The sequence below is a fragment of the Myotis brandtii genome, unplaced genomic scaffold (genome assembly GCF_000412655.1).
Source record: "Myotis brandtii unplaced genomic scaffold, ASM41265v1 scaffold594, whole genome shotgun sequence".
In the NCBI taxonomy this organism is placed as follows: Eukaryota; Metazoa; Chordata; class Mammalia; order Chiroptera; family Vespertilionidae; genus Myotis; species Myotis brandtii.
In genome coordinates this window covers 302730-320292 of record NW_005370240.1, presented here as the reverse complement: position 1 = coordinate 320292, position 17563 = coordinate 302730, and the positions used below count along the sequence as shown (strand labels likewise).

The 17563-nt window shown below is 35.7% G+C and overlaps 1 protein-coding gene across 3 annotated transcripts in view; it reads right to left on the bottom strand.

Moving 5' to 3' along the window:
* NOX4 (NADPH oxidase 4) overlaps nucleotides 1-17563 on the bottom strand; it is a 154682-nt gene that overhangs the window by 79736 nt on the left and 57383 nt on the right. For all 3 annotated transcript variants that reach the window (XM_005879342.2, XM_005879341.2, XM_005879340.2), the window contains exons 9-11: nucleotides 8472-8688; nucleotides 5445-5609; nucleotides 5000-5062 (exon numbers count right to left, since the gene is read on the bottom strand). In XM_005879342.2, the coding sequence (XP_005879404.1) occupies nucleotides 5000-5062; nucleotides 5445-5609; nucleotides 8472-8688 (445 nt within the window). The remainder of the gene's footprint in view (nucleotides 1-4999; nucleotides 5063-5444; nucleotides 5610-8471; nucleotides 8689-17563) is intronic.

Genomic DNA, 17563 nt, shown 5'->3' with positions numbered 1-17563 from the left:
GAGGCTGGAAGGAGATGTGAGTCAAGAAAGGGCTTTTATCCATCATTTTCTCTTTGATACCTCGTTTAAAGGAGGCATCCAAAAATACCGATTGAATAAATCAAGTTTACTATTAAACAGCAGGTTTGCTCTGAACACATTGACCGATTAATGTTCATATATTCAGGCTCTCATTATGCACTGAAGAAATATATTCTTTTTCCCTGGAAAAGAGCCAGCCTTGAGCAATTAGATGATGTTTAACTTTCAGAGAATTCAGATGTCCCGTTATATTTCATGAACATTAGTGACCTTCTGTGGCAACTTCCACCACTGTGCATGGTCTGTAGTTAAGACACTTTATTGCCTTGCTAATCTGTCATCTATCCTAGTTGAGTTTCTAAGCTGTCTAAGCAAAAGATTTGTAAAGCCCTAGAGGAAAGCAATTTTTAAGAATTAGATAGATGAAAGCAAGACAGAAGATCCAAACCACTAAAGCAGATTTCCTGCTTATATTTAAACCCATGAAATGAAATAAATATTTTCAATATTTAAGCCATGCATGGCCATTCTTGTCTGGTTTTCATTGAAAACTGGAAAGACTATTCCCAAAGTGACTGGTTGAGAGATTAAAAACACAAAGCAGAACAATGATGGCAAGTGAAGGCATGCTATGTTAGAGTACAGACAATAACAAACTAACAGCTAAACTTGCCTCTGACTCATGGAAAAATATGTGAAATTAGGTTATCCAAGCTTAAGAGTCATGAGTCACACAATTTAGAATACAGCTGTCAGGAAAGTACATGTGTACTTCTGAATTAAAATAATAAGGAATGGATATAGATATATTTATGTAAGCTTCAATCTGTTACCACCATAAAAAAGTAGATTGTGCATTATTTCTTTGAGAATCTCTGAAAAATATCAATAAGCATAACAAATGTCTGTCTCAGTTAAATACTAAGAGAAGCTACATTTTGTAGTAAGCAGTAGGTTTCATGCTTTAAGTTTGAGCTTTTTAAAATCATATCTGATTCCTACATCTAAATTAGATGATAGCATACTTTAATAGATTTGTTTTGGTAGAAAATCCAAACTTGGCAATTACAGAGCATAGCTGGAAAACACTTAGAGATCCAATACATAGTTGAAGAACAACACGTAAAATTCTACCCAGGTTTTCAGCCAATAAAGGTCCATCATTCATCCTAACTGCTAGTAAACCACAAGAGGCAAATAAATCATCCATCCCAGAAATAACTGCTCCTAAACCAGACTGTGGCCAGAGCTTGGTCAGTTAGTTCATGCTGCAGAATGAGGCAAGAAATTCAATGTAATCCGAGTGTCTTGGTTCTACACTCATGATCTAAAACAACAACCATAACAAATAAAAATAAAAAGCATAATAGCAAAGGTGACGTGGGGAGTGGTAACACAAATAGAGAGGTGTCAACAAATTATGAAAGGTAAAATGTGGAGGAGACAGTGGGTAACAACTTCTAACTTACTGCGAACTTACTATATTAGCACTTATTATATCTTTTTTAATTCCTACCCACAGTAACTCCATAGAGAAGTCACTATTATTATCCACACTTTATAAAGAAGCAAACCAAAGGTAAATATGTTAATTATCTCATCCAAGGATATAGTACTAATAAGTGGGGGATCCAGTCCTCCAACCCAGACTGTCTAGAATTCCAAAATCCATGTTCTATTAGTATAGGATTACCTCCGCTCTCCCTCAGTCTTGACACCAAACATGTGCCTGCTGGTTCTGCCCTAGGAGATTTGTAGGTGCAATAGCAGAAAACAAGCACAACGTCCTAGGAAAACCCACTAAATTATCATGTCTTTGTGTAGGAAAATAAATGTCAAGTGTAAAAATGCTGAAGCACCTTAAGTAATTAAAACTCCAACCTTTGGGTATCTAATAAAATCAGTACTCAAAACATAGCTTTACCATGACTGAAATTGTGAAAATTACTTTCGTGCTTCTGTGCCTTAGCTTTTGTACTTATTTCTCATATTTTCAGTTTTAAAAATTTATTCTCCATTTAAAAAATGAGTTGAAGTTCAAACTACAGAATTTGTGAGTATTGCATATTTTATAGATTTGATTTTTCCTTCTACTGTCACAGTTTTCTAGCAGAGAACTTATTTGACTTTTAACTCTCCACAGTATTCGAAGAGCTTAGTACTACAGAAAATCCAAAACTTTCAATTGCATATTTCTCTTGAAAATGCCTCTTGGTAATTTCAGTACAGTTCTCTCCTAAATGGTAATACATTTTGGTTGTTTGACACCACCAACAAGTATATTTACAACCAATAAGAGTTTTAGAAATATGAATGCTCTGTACATCAATGAGTGGTGAGGCAAGAGAGAGACTGTGCAGAATAGCTGACAACATGCCTTTCAGCCAGGCAGGTCTGTGTATCTCACCTGTGCCACCAACTAGCAGTGTGACTTTATTTCATCTCTTGCAGTCACATTGTTTTCTACATAAAATATAATTTGCAGCACACGTGTCATAGAAATATAGTAAGAATTAAACAATATAATATTTTCAAAGTTTATGAAGGAACTTCTTAAGCATTTAATTAGTAGGGACTATTTTCTTTGACAAAGATGGGGTATGTACACACTTTTTAGTGGGAATCAGCACATAGGAAATTACTGTTTTGCTTTGTTTATATCAAAGGAACCCTTTCTAGTGAAAATATTTAAGAAGCATGCATTTTACATGTAAGTGCCAAATAGAACTAATTGCACAAAAGGAAGGGAATTGGCAGGAAAACATAGTGTGATTAATAAACAGAAACCCCTCTTAAATTTGAGCTGTGAGAGCCCATAGGAGGAGCACTCACTCACCACTTAGAGCCAAATACCCCAAACAGGAAGAGACATACTTTCCATGTCCAACAGGAAGATGTTTTTCTACTTAGCTACTCCAACAGGAAGAAGTAGGACCTTCTCCTCGCCCAGCAACCACTCAGCCAATGAAAGACTGCTACAGCTCAGCCAATGAAAAGCCACTACACTTCAAACTCCCAGTCTCCTTCAATGGACTCTGTTTACAACCCCTCTGAACTCCCTTTTCCTCTGCAAAAGAAAGTTTATCTCTCTTGTTCTTTGGACATGCATATGGTTTACCATTAGACCACATGTTCCAAATTGCAGTTCTCTGTTGTTCCTGAATAAATACAATTTGCTGGAGAAATATCTGGTTGCTGTCTGTTTAAAGTCAACAATAGTAAATTAACAAAACAGCATAATGTAAAATTTATCTTAAAAATGTTTTCTCTACTAAAATTCATTTCTAGATAGCAGCAAGATTTGCCCCTTGGGGGATAGTATGAGTGAGCCAGCTATTAATTCTCCCAAATCTGGGAAGGGTACAAACCATTTCCTAGACCTATATAGAGTAGGGTGCACATATGGTCAGATAAAAAAACTCATGAATATAGAATTCTAAGCATCCAATCTCTTTGCCTCCATCCAACTCACTTCTGAACTTAAATATTTCTTGATCTAATAGAATGTTGTCAGTTATTTTACTAGATGCCAGACTACATATTATTTTTTTTTCAAATTAAATTGGTCAATAAAATTATCTAGGGTTCAAGTGTACATTTCTATGATACATCATCTGTATATTGAATTGTGTGCTCACCGCCCAAAGTCAAATCTTCTTATATCACCATATATTAGACCTCTTTTACCCTTTACTATCCCCCACCTCCCTTCCCTTTGGTAACCACCATGCTTTTCTCTTAATTATTAATAAATAAATTTATTACATACAAACAGAATGCAAAATTTGAAGCAATGAAGAAATTTTTTCCTTTAAAGAATTGCAATTATTTATTCAAATAACTTGTTTTTTTCTCTAACCATTTGACACTCCCTTTCTGTTTCTTTTATCCTCTAAATATAGATTTTTCTGGCCTAGCTGTCTCCACAAGTACTATTCTCAAGAGACATATCAAACTTATAGCAGTTTCCATCCCAGTAAACCCAATCTTACATCTCAGAACCAGTGTCAAACCAGTTATTTATCTGTCTCCCCACCCTATAATTTGTTCAATTTTATTTGCATATCTTAAGCACACACTTAAACATGCAGTCCCTGTTCTGTTATCTTAGTTAGAAATGGAATAAAATCTTAATCCCCATTATCAATGGAGAATATTAAATAACTTATAAAATTTTATGTAGTCATTAAAAAGAGTGAGGCATATAAAACGTAAATGAAAAGTTTTCCATAATATATTGTTGAGTAAAAAGAGAAAATGATAAAACAAATAATTCATCAAATATGCCAAACACCTATATATGCCAAATTATAAAGTAAAATGTCTAGAGGAATATATGTTAAACTCTAAAGAAAATAATTGGAAAGGGGAAAATGAAGGAAAGTTCCAATTTTATCTTATTTAATTGTGAATTATTTACTTTTTTATTTCATGCCATTTTTAGAATGCATAAAATAATGTAAACAATGTGCTAAAATATTTGGTGATTCTATTACTTAGCTAGCCCCCTCCATTATTATTCCATTTTATTTTGTTTACCTTATTTTCCTTTTTCTCCCCCATATACAGGACTATTACACTGGACTTTTTCTTGTCTAAACACTGCCTGGATTTTCTTATGCTGCTACCACAACTCAATCTCTTTAAAGAAATTCAGTTTCTTTAAAGAAAATCATGCACAGATTATGTTTTGGTACATAATCCACAAAAGAAAAAGTGCAATTATAAAAAATTATGCATTTTGAATAAAAAAGATTTAATAAATTTTAAATATATTACTCTGAATTTTAAAATAGCATAAAATAATAAATAAATAGTTACAAAGTTTCTGTACAGATAAACATATTTCTCTGCAAAAAGATGGCTTACTTACACAAGGATCTTGTGACAGCCTTGAATGATTTTTAGAATGAGGTGGAGTATAAAAAAGTAAGATATGCATTTTATTCTAAAAAAATTAAAAAAACAAGTTTCTTACCATTGTGAGGGTAAATGGATGATTTTCTAATGCAGACACACTGGGGCAATGTAGAGTGATATACTGAAAAGCAACAAAAAAATTTTAAATGACCAAGAGAGAAGTTTTAATTTTCCAATATGGCACTTGTATGCCAATTTTCAAAAATTACATAAGAATAAAAGGTATTTTATGCCCTGGCTGGTTCTCTCAATGGTTAGAGTGTTGGTCCTTAAACTAAAGGGTCTTGAATTTGATTCCCAGTCAAGTGCATGGACCTGGGTTGCAGATTTGATCCCCAGTCCTGGTCAAGGCCAATTTATGTGTCTCTCTCAAATGGATGTTTCTTTCTCTTTATCTCATCCCCCACTTCCACTCTCTATAAAAAATCAGTGGAAAAAATATCCTAAAAATAACAACAAAAAAGAATAAAAGGTATTTTAAAAGTTGCTGAACAATGACTCACCTGGCCAGGTCTTGCTTTAAAATTTTCTTTGACCATTCGAATTTCCATAACATCTGAAGGGTGACTGATAACAGAGATGATGGTGACTGGCTTATTACTCCGGATGCACCTGTAAAGCCTTTCAGCACAATATAGGCACAAAGGTCCAGAAATCCAAAGCCAAGTCTACGGAGAATTTTTGAAATGCACTTTAAAAAATACTTGCATTGTAAGACTCATATCCTGTCTAATTGTTTATTTCACACACTACAGTAAAAATATTGTAATCTGTTATCTATAATAATAAAAGCATAATATGCTAATTAGACCGGACAGCCAAATGACCTTCCCGACGTCATTTCAGACGTCCTTCTGGGTGAAGCCGCGGCAGTGGGGGCTGAGGCAGAGGTGGTTAGGGGCAATCAGGCAGGCAGACAAGCAGTTAGGGGAGATCAGGCAGGCAGGCAGAGTGGTTAGGGGCAATCAGGCAGGCAGGAAAAGTGGTTAGGGGCGATCAGGCAGGCAGGCAGAGGTGGTTAGGGGCAATCAGGCAGGCAGGCAAGTGAGAGGTTAGGAGCCAGTGGTCCCGGATTGCGAGAGGGATGTCCGACTGCCTGGCAGTTGGACATCCCCCAAGGGGCCTCAGATTGCAAGAGGGTGCAGGCCGGGCTGAGGGACCATCTCCCCTCCCCCCCCCATGCACAAATTTTGTGCACCGGGCCTCTAGTTTTAAATAACGTTAAAAGATTCTTACAGCAAGTTATTCAAATAAGAGTAAAGTATAAAATAAAAGGTATAGTAATATCAAGACCCTATCCTCAAACCATTGCTCAGGGTCTAACAACCATCAACAGTAAGTCATACATTGTTTCATATATCATTCTATATACACAACTCATATATAATGTATTTAGATTATACTTTTCTCTAAAGAGAGATAAAAGGGAAGTTAAGCCTGGACAGAGTGGCTTAGTGGTTGAGCATTGACCCATGAGCCAAGAGGACACCTGTTCAAATCCCAGTCAGGGCACATTCCCCGGTTGCAGGCTTGATTCCCAGTGAGGGGTGTGCAGAAGGCAGTCGATCAATGATTCTCTCTCATGGGTGTTTCTATCCCTCTATCCCTCTCCCTTCCCCTTTCTCTAAAAATCAGTAAAAAACATTTTTTAAAAAGAAGCTAAAGCTCAAATAAATTTCAAGATGATTTTAGAAAAAAAATGTACCAGTCCAATGTTTGTTAAAAAAAAAACACAACTAGATATTTTTAATGCATATGTATATGCATAATGCACATATACAAAATGTAAAATATGTGAACATATTTTTAAATATGGTATAGGCTAGGCATGTTGTTTTCAACTTACTTTCAAATGATAAATCTAACATGAACATGTAAGATTATATTTAGAATCTGGAAAGCGCAACAATTTTGCACGTGTGTTGAGAGATTGCCCTGATCCCAGGATAACTGCATACTCTGGGGAGTCCAGAAGGCTGTGTAGCCAAGCTTTCTCCTACAAGTGCACACTATACTTCCCTCAGCACTTGCAGACTCCTAACCCAAACTTATCTTAATGGTCACTTTTTAAAACCTACTTACACAGTTTCCCCGGACCTTCCTCCTGCCTGCAGACAGATCATGCCTTTTCCTGACATTTAGTTTGGCACCATGTGTAAGCATCACAGGACAAGTTCTGCAATGCAGCAGCAGTTTTGCAACTTTGGGACAGTTACCCTTTGAGCATCAAGTTTCACATAAGTAAAATGGGAGTCACAATACCTGTCCTTCCTAACATATTGCAAAAAGTTTGGGCAATTGTAAAGCTTAATAGAAATCTAGAGGATTAATAATAAACACAAGACTAATACACATGCCCTAACTGGTTTGGCTCAGTGGATAGAGCGTCGGCCTGCGGACTGAGGGTCCCAGGTTTGATTCCAGTCAAGGGCATGTACCTTGGTTGCGGGCACATTCCCAGTAGGAGGTGTGCAGGAGGCAGCTGATTGATGTTTCTCTCTCATCGATGTTTCTAACTCTCTATCCCTCTCCCTTCCTCTCTGTAAAAAATCAATAAAATATATTTAAAAAAAAAAAAAGACTAACACACACATTTCAAAGCCATCAACAAATCACTCTACTTTTTGACTCCTCTTTCTTCTTTTTTTAAAAATTAAATTTATTGGGGGTAATACAGGATTATAACACTATATAAATTTCAGGTGTGCAACTTTATAATACAATATCTGTATACTCTTACCACCTGAACTCTAGTGTCTTTCTGTCACCTTGTATTTGACTGCCTTTATTCTCTAATTTACTTTCTTCTTCTTAAAACAGACACTCGACATCACTATTTACCCTATTTCCACTTTGTACAGATAAATATTACAGGGCATAATTCCCACCTGGGCAGCTCCCACACCCTCCCAGGGGGAACATTATGGCTTTTACTCAAAGACCTAGTTTTGCACTCTACTTCTGCCGCACGTTTGTTTGTAGAGTTTGCTCAAGGTATTTTATATATTCAAGCAGGAATTTTCTCATCAGAAAATTGAGGATGGTAGTAGTTGAGGATTATAGTAATAGTTATTGTGACTATTGAAAAAATTATGCATACAGTGCATTTTAGCACACTGCCTAGCAGATATTAAGCAGTCAATAAATTAATTTTAATTTATTATTTATAATATTGTACATAATATTGTATCACAAATATTATTAGTATTAGTTCTTTCACTATTGTTTTTAATATTCAACCTATTTTTCTCAATGGATGGGGAGCATATCTTCGTTACCTTTCTTGTGGCAAACACCAGTGCCATAGTATGCAGAGATCATATGGTTGGTTATATTCCATAATGCTATAGGTCTTTCTCCTGGAACTGTCAGCTGCCTATCATGTAATGCAGTAACTTGCTATTGAAACATCCTAAAATGTTCTGTTCTGTAAGAATAATTGCTTTATGTAACTTCAAAAACATGTTTGATCAATTGCTATGGAAATACCCATTTTGCAGAGACCATCAAACACATAAAATTAATCAGACCTGTGGAAAGTTAGCTTGAAACCTGGGCTCTTCCTGACAAATCTTCACAGATGTGTTCCGGGTAACCTCATCTGGTTTTGAAAACCCTCCAGGAAAAGATTCATGAAAATGTTCTGAGAGATTTTCAGGTAAGTGAGTATTCCGGTACCGGGTTCCATTAAGATCGATGCAGCCTGGAGGGTGCGTATCTATATTGGTTTGATACTTCAACAACCCTCTAAAATTAAATTAAGAAAAAAACAGGAAGATGAAGAAAACAATTGAAATCAGGGAACACAGTATAAGAAAATAAATCCTTCTTGTTAACTTTATGTAGTATCTATCCAAAAAGTGTTTCTCATATATCTTACTTAAGAGCAATAGAGAAAATTTTAAAATTTTAATATATTCTTTACTATTTTACTAAACCAAAGATGTAGCTCCACTCCCCCTCCCATCCCCAAAATGCCACAAATGAATTGAAGGGACAAACACATTTGATCTTTCTACGTATTTTTTAATTTGCTAGTCTTTTTTCCCAAATCCATTAAGCATTCATATAATCACAAGTTTCACTTCAATAAACACTATAATGATGGGTACTTTGCTATATTTCCAAGCACAAATGAAAAAACACAGGAATCATATTTGGTTGGGCTAATATTGAATAAAACAGGCCTTACTGTTTTATTTACTGGAAGCTTGCATCTCTTATGGTCTGAAAACAATTAATACATAGTAATCAGGCCATAAACCATTCGTGTGTTTTTTATTTCTCCATAAACAAGATCACATAAAAGGCTCAAAATAAGAAATCAGGCAGGCCAAAATCCTAAAATCCCATTCAGATTGTTCCATATTTTGTGACACTCTAAATATGACATTCAACTTTCTGTTTTCTGCATTTCTTATCAATAAGGAATAAGGTAAGATCTATATCATGGGGATAGTGCATCAAATTATAGATTGTACAGAACATCATTTTTTTAAAAAGATAAGATTTTGAAAAGCATTGGAAGTTTTTCAGTGTGTTGCCATTTTATTTTTTTTTTATTTTTAAGAGTTAGAAACATCGATGAGAGAGAAACATCGATCAGCTGCCTCCTGCACACCTCCTACTGGGGATGTGCCCGCAACCCAGGTACATGCCCTTGACCGGAATCGAACCTGGGACCTTTCAGTCCACAGGCCGACGCTCTATCCACTGAGCCAAACCGGTTCTGGCTGCCATTTTATTTTAAAGATATTGAAATTTTTATTTCTAAAATTATGTTTCCTGGTTGGCAAAGGTATGTTTTAAAATTTCCCTTCATGCTGCCAAGTAATTAATTTTAATACATTAATAAATTATATTTTTATTACATCACAGTTATAATGATTTCATGAAGATACTATTGTAAAACCACAAAACGGTATTATGAATAATGATACTAAATAGCTCCACATATAAAAGCTAGAAAAGCAATAGCCAAGACAGTCACAGTGGAAGGCACCACCTACTTGACAGGTCATTCTCCTTTTTACCCTTTTGCTTATGTTTAATTCTCTTTCTTCTTTTTTGTTTATGTTCTTCCTTATAAATAGTCACCATTAAAGAGAATGGTACATGTCAGGAGCATCTAAGTAGGGGGCTGTATTTCATAATAATCATGAATAGGCCACACATATATATTTTTTTAAAGTAAGGCAATAGACAGGGCCTAGGTACAGAATAAATTAATGGATAATTATATAAATGTGAGCCAAGTACATAATCCTTCATAGAGTTCTAGTCATATCATGTAATTGTTATGTCATTATGCTTGGAAAACCCATTAATTTGACTCAGCTTTCATTACAAGTAATGATTTATTAAAACCTGTTGCTCCTATTGGCCATCCTGAGGGTGGAGGCTGACGAATGGGCAGGCCAAACATCTCAGGCATTTATTCTACTAGCCAGAAGTTGAACAAACATTGGCGTAACACACTTGGTACTAGTTTAGGTGGTTCTATAAAGTTCAAAAAGGAGTCAAATCTGGCCCCTAACCCTCCAGAAACTTATAATCTAGTGGAAGATATGTTGGAAGTAGCTAAATGTAAGTTAGACCACAGATAATAATTGGAATAGAGTGTTTTAGTAATATGTTATTAATGTATGGGAGACATCAGGACTAATACAGAGCACTTATATACATTTCACATTACCCCCATAACCACTGAATGAAGTAGGAATTATTATTCCCACTTTAAAAATTAAGATACTATTTTAATAAATTCCCAGGGACACACAACTGATAAGTGGCAGAACCAAGATTTGAACCCAGGTCTCACTCAAATTCTATGTTCTCTCGTTATACAGCATGTTAGTCCATTGGATCCTAACAACTTCCCTCTTTAAAAGGTAAAGTAGGGAAATATTAATATTTATTAAGAAAGCATGTCAGGATTTTTTTAAACATCTATTTCTCACTTAAATTTCAAATCAAAGTTATCATACAAGGTAAATGTTTTTATTCTCATTACACAGATGAGAGATTTGGGTAAGAGATTAAGTAGTAGTCAAAATATGGGATTCAGAAACCTCATGTCTCTAACTCCAAAAACCTATATTATGCAAAGCAAATTGGTTAAAGAAGTAATAATCAAAGAAAGGAGTTCAAATGAATAAAACCCTGGAAATAAGGTCAGATAGAGTGTGTGTGTATGGTATGTGTATGCGCATATGTGTATGTTTGTGTGTGTGTGTTAGAAGGGGGTAGGAAATTAAGTAATAGCTTCTGGGGACTGCTCACACTATGGCACTGTCTATCCGGAATGTCGTGTGTGTGTGTGTGTGTGTGTGTGTGTGTGTGTGTGTGTGTGTGTGTGTGTTGGAAGGGGGCTAATTAACACCAGGCAAAGGAATGTTATTTATTCCTTCTCCAAAGTCATAACAGTGTTGTTCAAGTGAACATGACCCCATGTGCTAATGGTTCTTAGAATGATAAATGTTGTCACTATGCAGTACAACTCTTCAGGTCAGCTCAGTCAAATAATCAGTGTTGTTGTTCTTGGTATACAAAGTGACCCATAATATTCTAGAATCCTTCTTAATTCTGAGGGACTTCCGCTATTTTAAGCTCCTTCGAGGTAAATGGCATAGGCTACCTCTGTCTTAAAACCCCATTAAAGTGTTCTTTTCTTTGTCTCAGTTTGTAATTGTTGCCATCAAACTAACATGTAAAAGAGAAAAGGTCTATAGACAAACAATGACAACAAACAAAAATGTAATGAAGAAAATATCAATCAAGTATGGAATTGCAGGTAATTTGGCTAAATTAGGTGGTAAAGATAGAGATGGGTTCACAAGGAAGGACACTGGCAAATTCTGAGCTCAGTATTGCAAGGACAGGCACTGGGCATGTCAAAGAGGTGCTTGATGCTTCAATGCCTATTTTCATAAACTTCACAACAAATGTGTATGTAAAGATCAGCGGCCCCATTTTGAATGAGGGAAAACTTTTGGAGCTCTTAAGTGATCTGCCCAAGACCACACTGTCAATCAGTGGCCAAGTCAGAGCCCAAGGCCATGCGCCTGCAACAGGCCTACCCTCTGCAGAATTCCCATCCTGATTATGGACAATATTCTGACATTAAAGACCAATGTATGCACTGAACAAAAATTTATGGAAATACATGACCATTAAATCAATACTTTAATGTTATTCTTCAAGTTTCATTAAACACAGTAACTTACTTTTTCATTGTACTAGTAAAAAATAGGAGTGATCATTTTTTTTTGTAATAATCCAGAATTTCTTAGAATTCATAGAGGATACATTTTAAAGAATATACTATTTCTTTAAGATTATATTTCAATAGTTTCATTCTGAAGAAATTTGAATAGGAATGTAAACTAGATATTCTGGATACTTGGGTTGGTAGATGAAAATCAAATATCTCTTTAATCCATTTACTTCATTGTGACCACATTTGTTAAAATTGAATGTGTGTGGTTTTTATGATTTTTTTGAATCACTGTACCTACATAATATAATTTAAGCAGATATAACTTACTTGTCTTCCTTCTGAGTTTAATGTTATCTTCCCAAATACAAGAGAGTTTTAAGTATCATGCAGCTCTGTGTCCATATGCCAAACAATCCTGATCTTTCTTCTTGCCCCACATCATCACAGAGATATCATATTTTACATGTATTATTTTATTGTTTTGAACCTTATTAATTTAAATGATATAGCCCCTACCTTCAAGAAGCTTACGATTTAACTTTCTGTGATGGTGAAAAGAGTCTAAATCTACGCTGTCTGATATGGAAACCATGAGTTACATGTGGATATTGAGCAACTGAAATGTGGCTAGTGCAGGCAAAAAAATGAATGTTTCATATTATTTCATTTTAATTAATTTAAATTGAATAGCCACGGCTATAATGGGTATAATCAGACGAGAAAGCGACAGCAACAAAAAAGCAAAATGAATAATGCCATATAGATATATAGTGACCTCGTAAGGGTAAATGAGATAATGAACTTTGATTATGACATTCTGGAAAGGGCTTCATGGAGGATGTAATGAAGGATGCAGAGGTCCCAATGGTTAGAGAAAAGGAGAATGACATTGCAATATGAGGGAGCAAGATGAACAAAGCAGGTGGTTTATTCCCAAATTAGAAGAGGGGATCACCTCTTATTCATTTATATAAATGCCCTATGTCCATACTCACTGCCAAACCTTGTGAGCTGAGCCCTCCAGCAAGTTTCTTGCACATGAGAAACCTTCAATGCACTTCTAGTGAATAGAAATAACCATGTAATTTGGTTGAATATAACAAATATATCTAATAGTTAAAATATAGGAAACATTCTTGCATATGTGTATTGTATCTTTCGTAATTAAATGATATATAATTTGAAAGCAGAAAACAGGAAGGAAAAAGGATGTTAGTGAATGGCAAACAGAAAATCTTGCCAAGTAAAGGCAGTGATACAGTTGGGGGCAGGGAAAGGAGGCTCACAGAGCATGTGAGAACAGGAATGCTTATTACTTATTTTTAGTTAAAGTGAACTATGTTCCAAAGGAGAGATTTTGAAGTCTCTTTGGAATTTCGAGTGTTCTATTAGGAGACATCAAAGATTTTGTCATGCATCAAAATACACGTTTGTGGATGCTATTGTTTTTGCACATAAGAGTTTCAAAATATGCTTTCAACACTCAACACTGTTTCAAAAATAGGTTTTTCTTCTTTATCCCCTTTTTTTGAAGAGATATTATAGTTATACTATCATGGCTGTGATAAAAATAATAAAAAATGTAGTACTCAGAATAAACCCTAGGGGTTACAGCATATAACTCATAAAAAATATGTTGTGGCAAAAGTTGAGTATTACAAAATACCATCCCTGCTGAAAGGAGAATCGCGAAATCATCCCTACTTTAATTGCATGTGTAAATTTCTAATAAATGCAATGTCATTCACACTACTTTTGTTTGGGTGCTTTTATAAAGTGAAGGAAAAATCCTTGTCCCACGAGGAACCTAATTTTTACCTGGTTTCTGTTAGTCAAAATGTTTCTATTATTTACAGAAAAAGATAACTTGTTTCTCAAAGTTCTTTTAACTTTGCTTCCAGTACAAAAAAAGAACTTAAGAAAATACACTCAAATTCAATATTTCAAAACCTAATGGAATTCACTGGATTCTGTACTCCACTAGAATGTACACTACTTCAGGTCAAGAATTTGTCCTGTGATCGACCCTGCTATTTTTCTGGTGCTATAACTGTGCCTGTAATTTATAGAAATGGTTCAATGAATATTCATTGAATGAATTAGTGAATGTATAGACAACGTTTTGTGATGGTTGTTGTTGAAATACATGATTGAGGAGTCATCTGTTTTGTGTGTTTTTGTTGTTGTTTGTTTTAATTAGTACTCTTCGAGAGAGAAACGGAGAGAGAGAGACAGAGACAGAGAGAGAAACATTGATATATTGATGTGAGAGGGAAACATCACAGGTTGCCTTCCATATGTACTTGGACTGGGGATTGAACCAGCAACCAAGGTATGTGCCCTGACTGGGAATTAACAGGCAACCTTTCTGGTGCACAAGACAACACTCAACCAACTGAGCCACTCCGCCTGGCAAGTCATCTGGCTTTAACAAACACAGAAGTGAGTTTGAACTCATATTCTAACTTTAAACAACCTGTGTAGATTTTGCATATGGTATTTAATAAAATAGAACATGTATGTACATTCACCTTGGTAGAAAATAGCATTAATTCAGTCTGCAGCTCGATCAGTGTGGCTCAGTGGTTGAGCATCAACTTAGGAACCAGGAGGTCATGGTTCAATTTCCGGTCAGGACACATGCCCGGGGTTGCTGGCTCGATCCCCAGTATGGGGCATGCAGGAGGCAGCCAAGCAATGATTCTCTCTCTCTCTCTCTGAAATCAATAAAAATATGTATTTTTAAAAACAATTCAGTCTGCAACTTACATCATCCCTCTTCACCCTCCAATATTGCCAAGTCCAATCTGAGAACTTAACCCTGCCCTGACCCTAGGCCAATTCTAACATCAGCAGACACCTGGACTGGGGATTGACCAGCAACCTAGGTATGTGTCCTGACTGGGAGTCAACTGGCAACCTTTAGAGCAGCATCTAGAAGTAGAGAGATTTCCTAAACTGGGGACCTAATGTGCCTCGAGGAAACCCTAATCACCTGTTCCCCTCAAACCAAAGCTTTTACTCTTATCCCCACTGGCTCTTGCTGCTACCTTCTTTTCTGGGCTCTTACTACTGACACCTGAGTGTGTTTGCATCCTGCAGCTTGAGTTGAGCATGCACTGTGTCTAGTTCTTACTGATGGCACTACCCAAGATGCAAGACGCGGCAACACAGACGGGGCCAGCATCATGGGTGTGGCCTGTGCAGTCTCAGGAGACCCAGCTCTTAGAAAGGTCCTGTGATTGGTTCAATACTCTGTTGTCACCAAGTTGAAACGCTTAATAATTTTTTATCAAGAGGCCCCACATTTTCATTTTGCATTGAACCCCGCAAATTAAGTAGTCTGCCACAGACACTAGGCAGCTAGCAAAACTAAACCTTGGAGTAAGAGCATAGGATAAAGACATGAACCTTCCCGAAATGTCTGAATTAAAATTGGTAATTTTACTAAGTTTCCTCAGCTGAAAAAGAGGGAGGGTACCTGTTACTCTCTGCTTCATTAGTATAGAAAAATAAAGATTTTGACCTCTTGGAAAGAAAAAAATAGGTAAGGATCCAATATTTCTCAGCATTCCTTCTGCTTTCAGGCTTTACTAAAATGGCAGTGAGAGATAAAACACTAATGTAATAAAAACATTTCTTAAAATAAATGTAGCCCTTGTTCCTTCTCCTTCCTCCCCAACTTCCTCATCCTGTACTTCCAGCTGGAACCACTTGTTATTATAAATAATGTCCCAAAAGAAAAACTGAGGTTAAATTTATGTAAAAAATAAATTTCGTCTGAAGCTCACTATTTCAATCCTAAAATGGGAATAAAGTAAACTCACAGTTTAGAAGATTAAAATTCATTAGAATATATAGCTTATAGCATAAATGAATTTATGTACATTGAAATGCTCTGTATATAGAATATCTATCTATACCTATGGTATACTTAAGGAAGAAAATACCATGTAACCTTAATTCCCACTCCCACCTAGCTTCAGAATAAAATATCAGCAAAAATAAACCAATTTTTACATAAAAATAAAAATTAATCCCACGAATGGGAAATTATAAGTCTAAAAGGTCATAGTTTTAGAATACTATATGTATTAGCATATGGGAAATATATAAATACTATTATGGGAGGGGATTTGGATTTCATACAAGAAAGACAATTCCTCAGGAATTTTATTCAATCTATATATTTAAGTGAAAATTTCAAAACCCAAAATGTGAAAGAAAGCAAAGAGAAATTAATTTTTTCCTTCTGTGTTTCAAATAAGTTTTAACCACAGAAGTACAGAAAAATTCGCAACAAAAATGTGCCAGTCTGAATACAACCAAAATAGTCAAGACTTAATAGCTAATTCCTCTAGCACTGGAGTTGATATACTAGTTGCCATAATAACTTATTACCTAGATAACACTAAATATAAGTGACAGTCCCAAAATGGGAATCCAAGTTACACTTAAAAACACACAGATTATTTTTTATTACTATCTGCAATAAGAATTGGTGAAAATTGAAAGGGCATAAAAGGACAGCACATTCCTAGCTAAGATCCAATTAATAGAATTCCACTTCAGCAAATACTAAGTGAGTGATGACTTGTGAAAGGGATTCAACTGATAAAGACAGTCAAAACCATCCCTACCCTGAAAAACACTTTAGTTCATCTAGGATACATCACTCTGCTGTGTTTTCTCTTCCACACTGGAACTCACAGATACATCATGGGGGCAGAGAGAAGAGAACACTGGAATTTTCCACTACTCAACTGCAGCATCAGCTATAACCTGACTTTCTCCCTTTTATTTAAGCTTTTATATTTTTAATATTCTGCACTTCCGTGTGTATGGTGTTTACGTGAAGTTATCTTTCCCCTGGACATTTTCAAGGAGTATACATGCAGGTTTCTTCTTTTTTCCTACGCAATTCCCATTCCTATCCTTATTTTATGTTGGTAGCAATGGCAAGTGCCCTCTGAGGCTTGTAACAGACTAGAAAAAGTGTGGAAATCTGTACTCTGAGTGAAGAGATACAAAGACAGATGTAGCAATAAATAATACTGATAAGAGTGGCTCTTCCACTGCATTTTTATTGGCTGTAGCCCAGAATCTAGCCTTTTAATTATTATTTCCAATTTATGTAGAATTTTAGAGATTAAAAATAACACATAAGTGTAATTTTACTGTTATTTTTATTAATAAATTTATTATGTGCCATGACGAGGTTGTACATTTTAAGAAATGGTTATGGCCTGCCCAGTGTGGCTCAGCTGCTGAGTGTTGACGAGGAGGTCATGGTTGGATTCTCGGTCAGGGCACATGTCTGGATTGTGGGCTAGATTCTCAGTAGGGGGCATGCAGGAGGCAGCCAATTGATTCTCTCTCATCATTGATGTTTCTCCTCTCTCT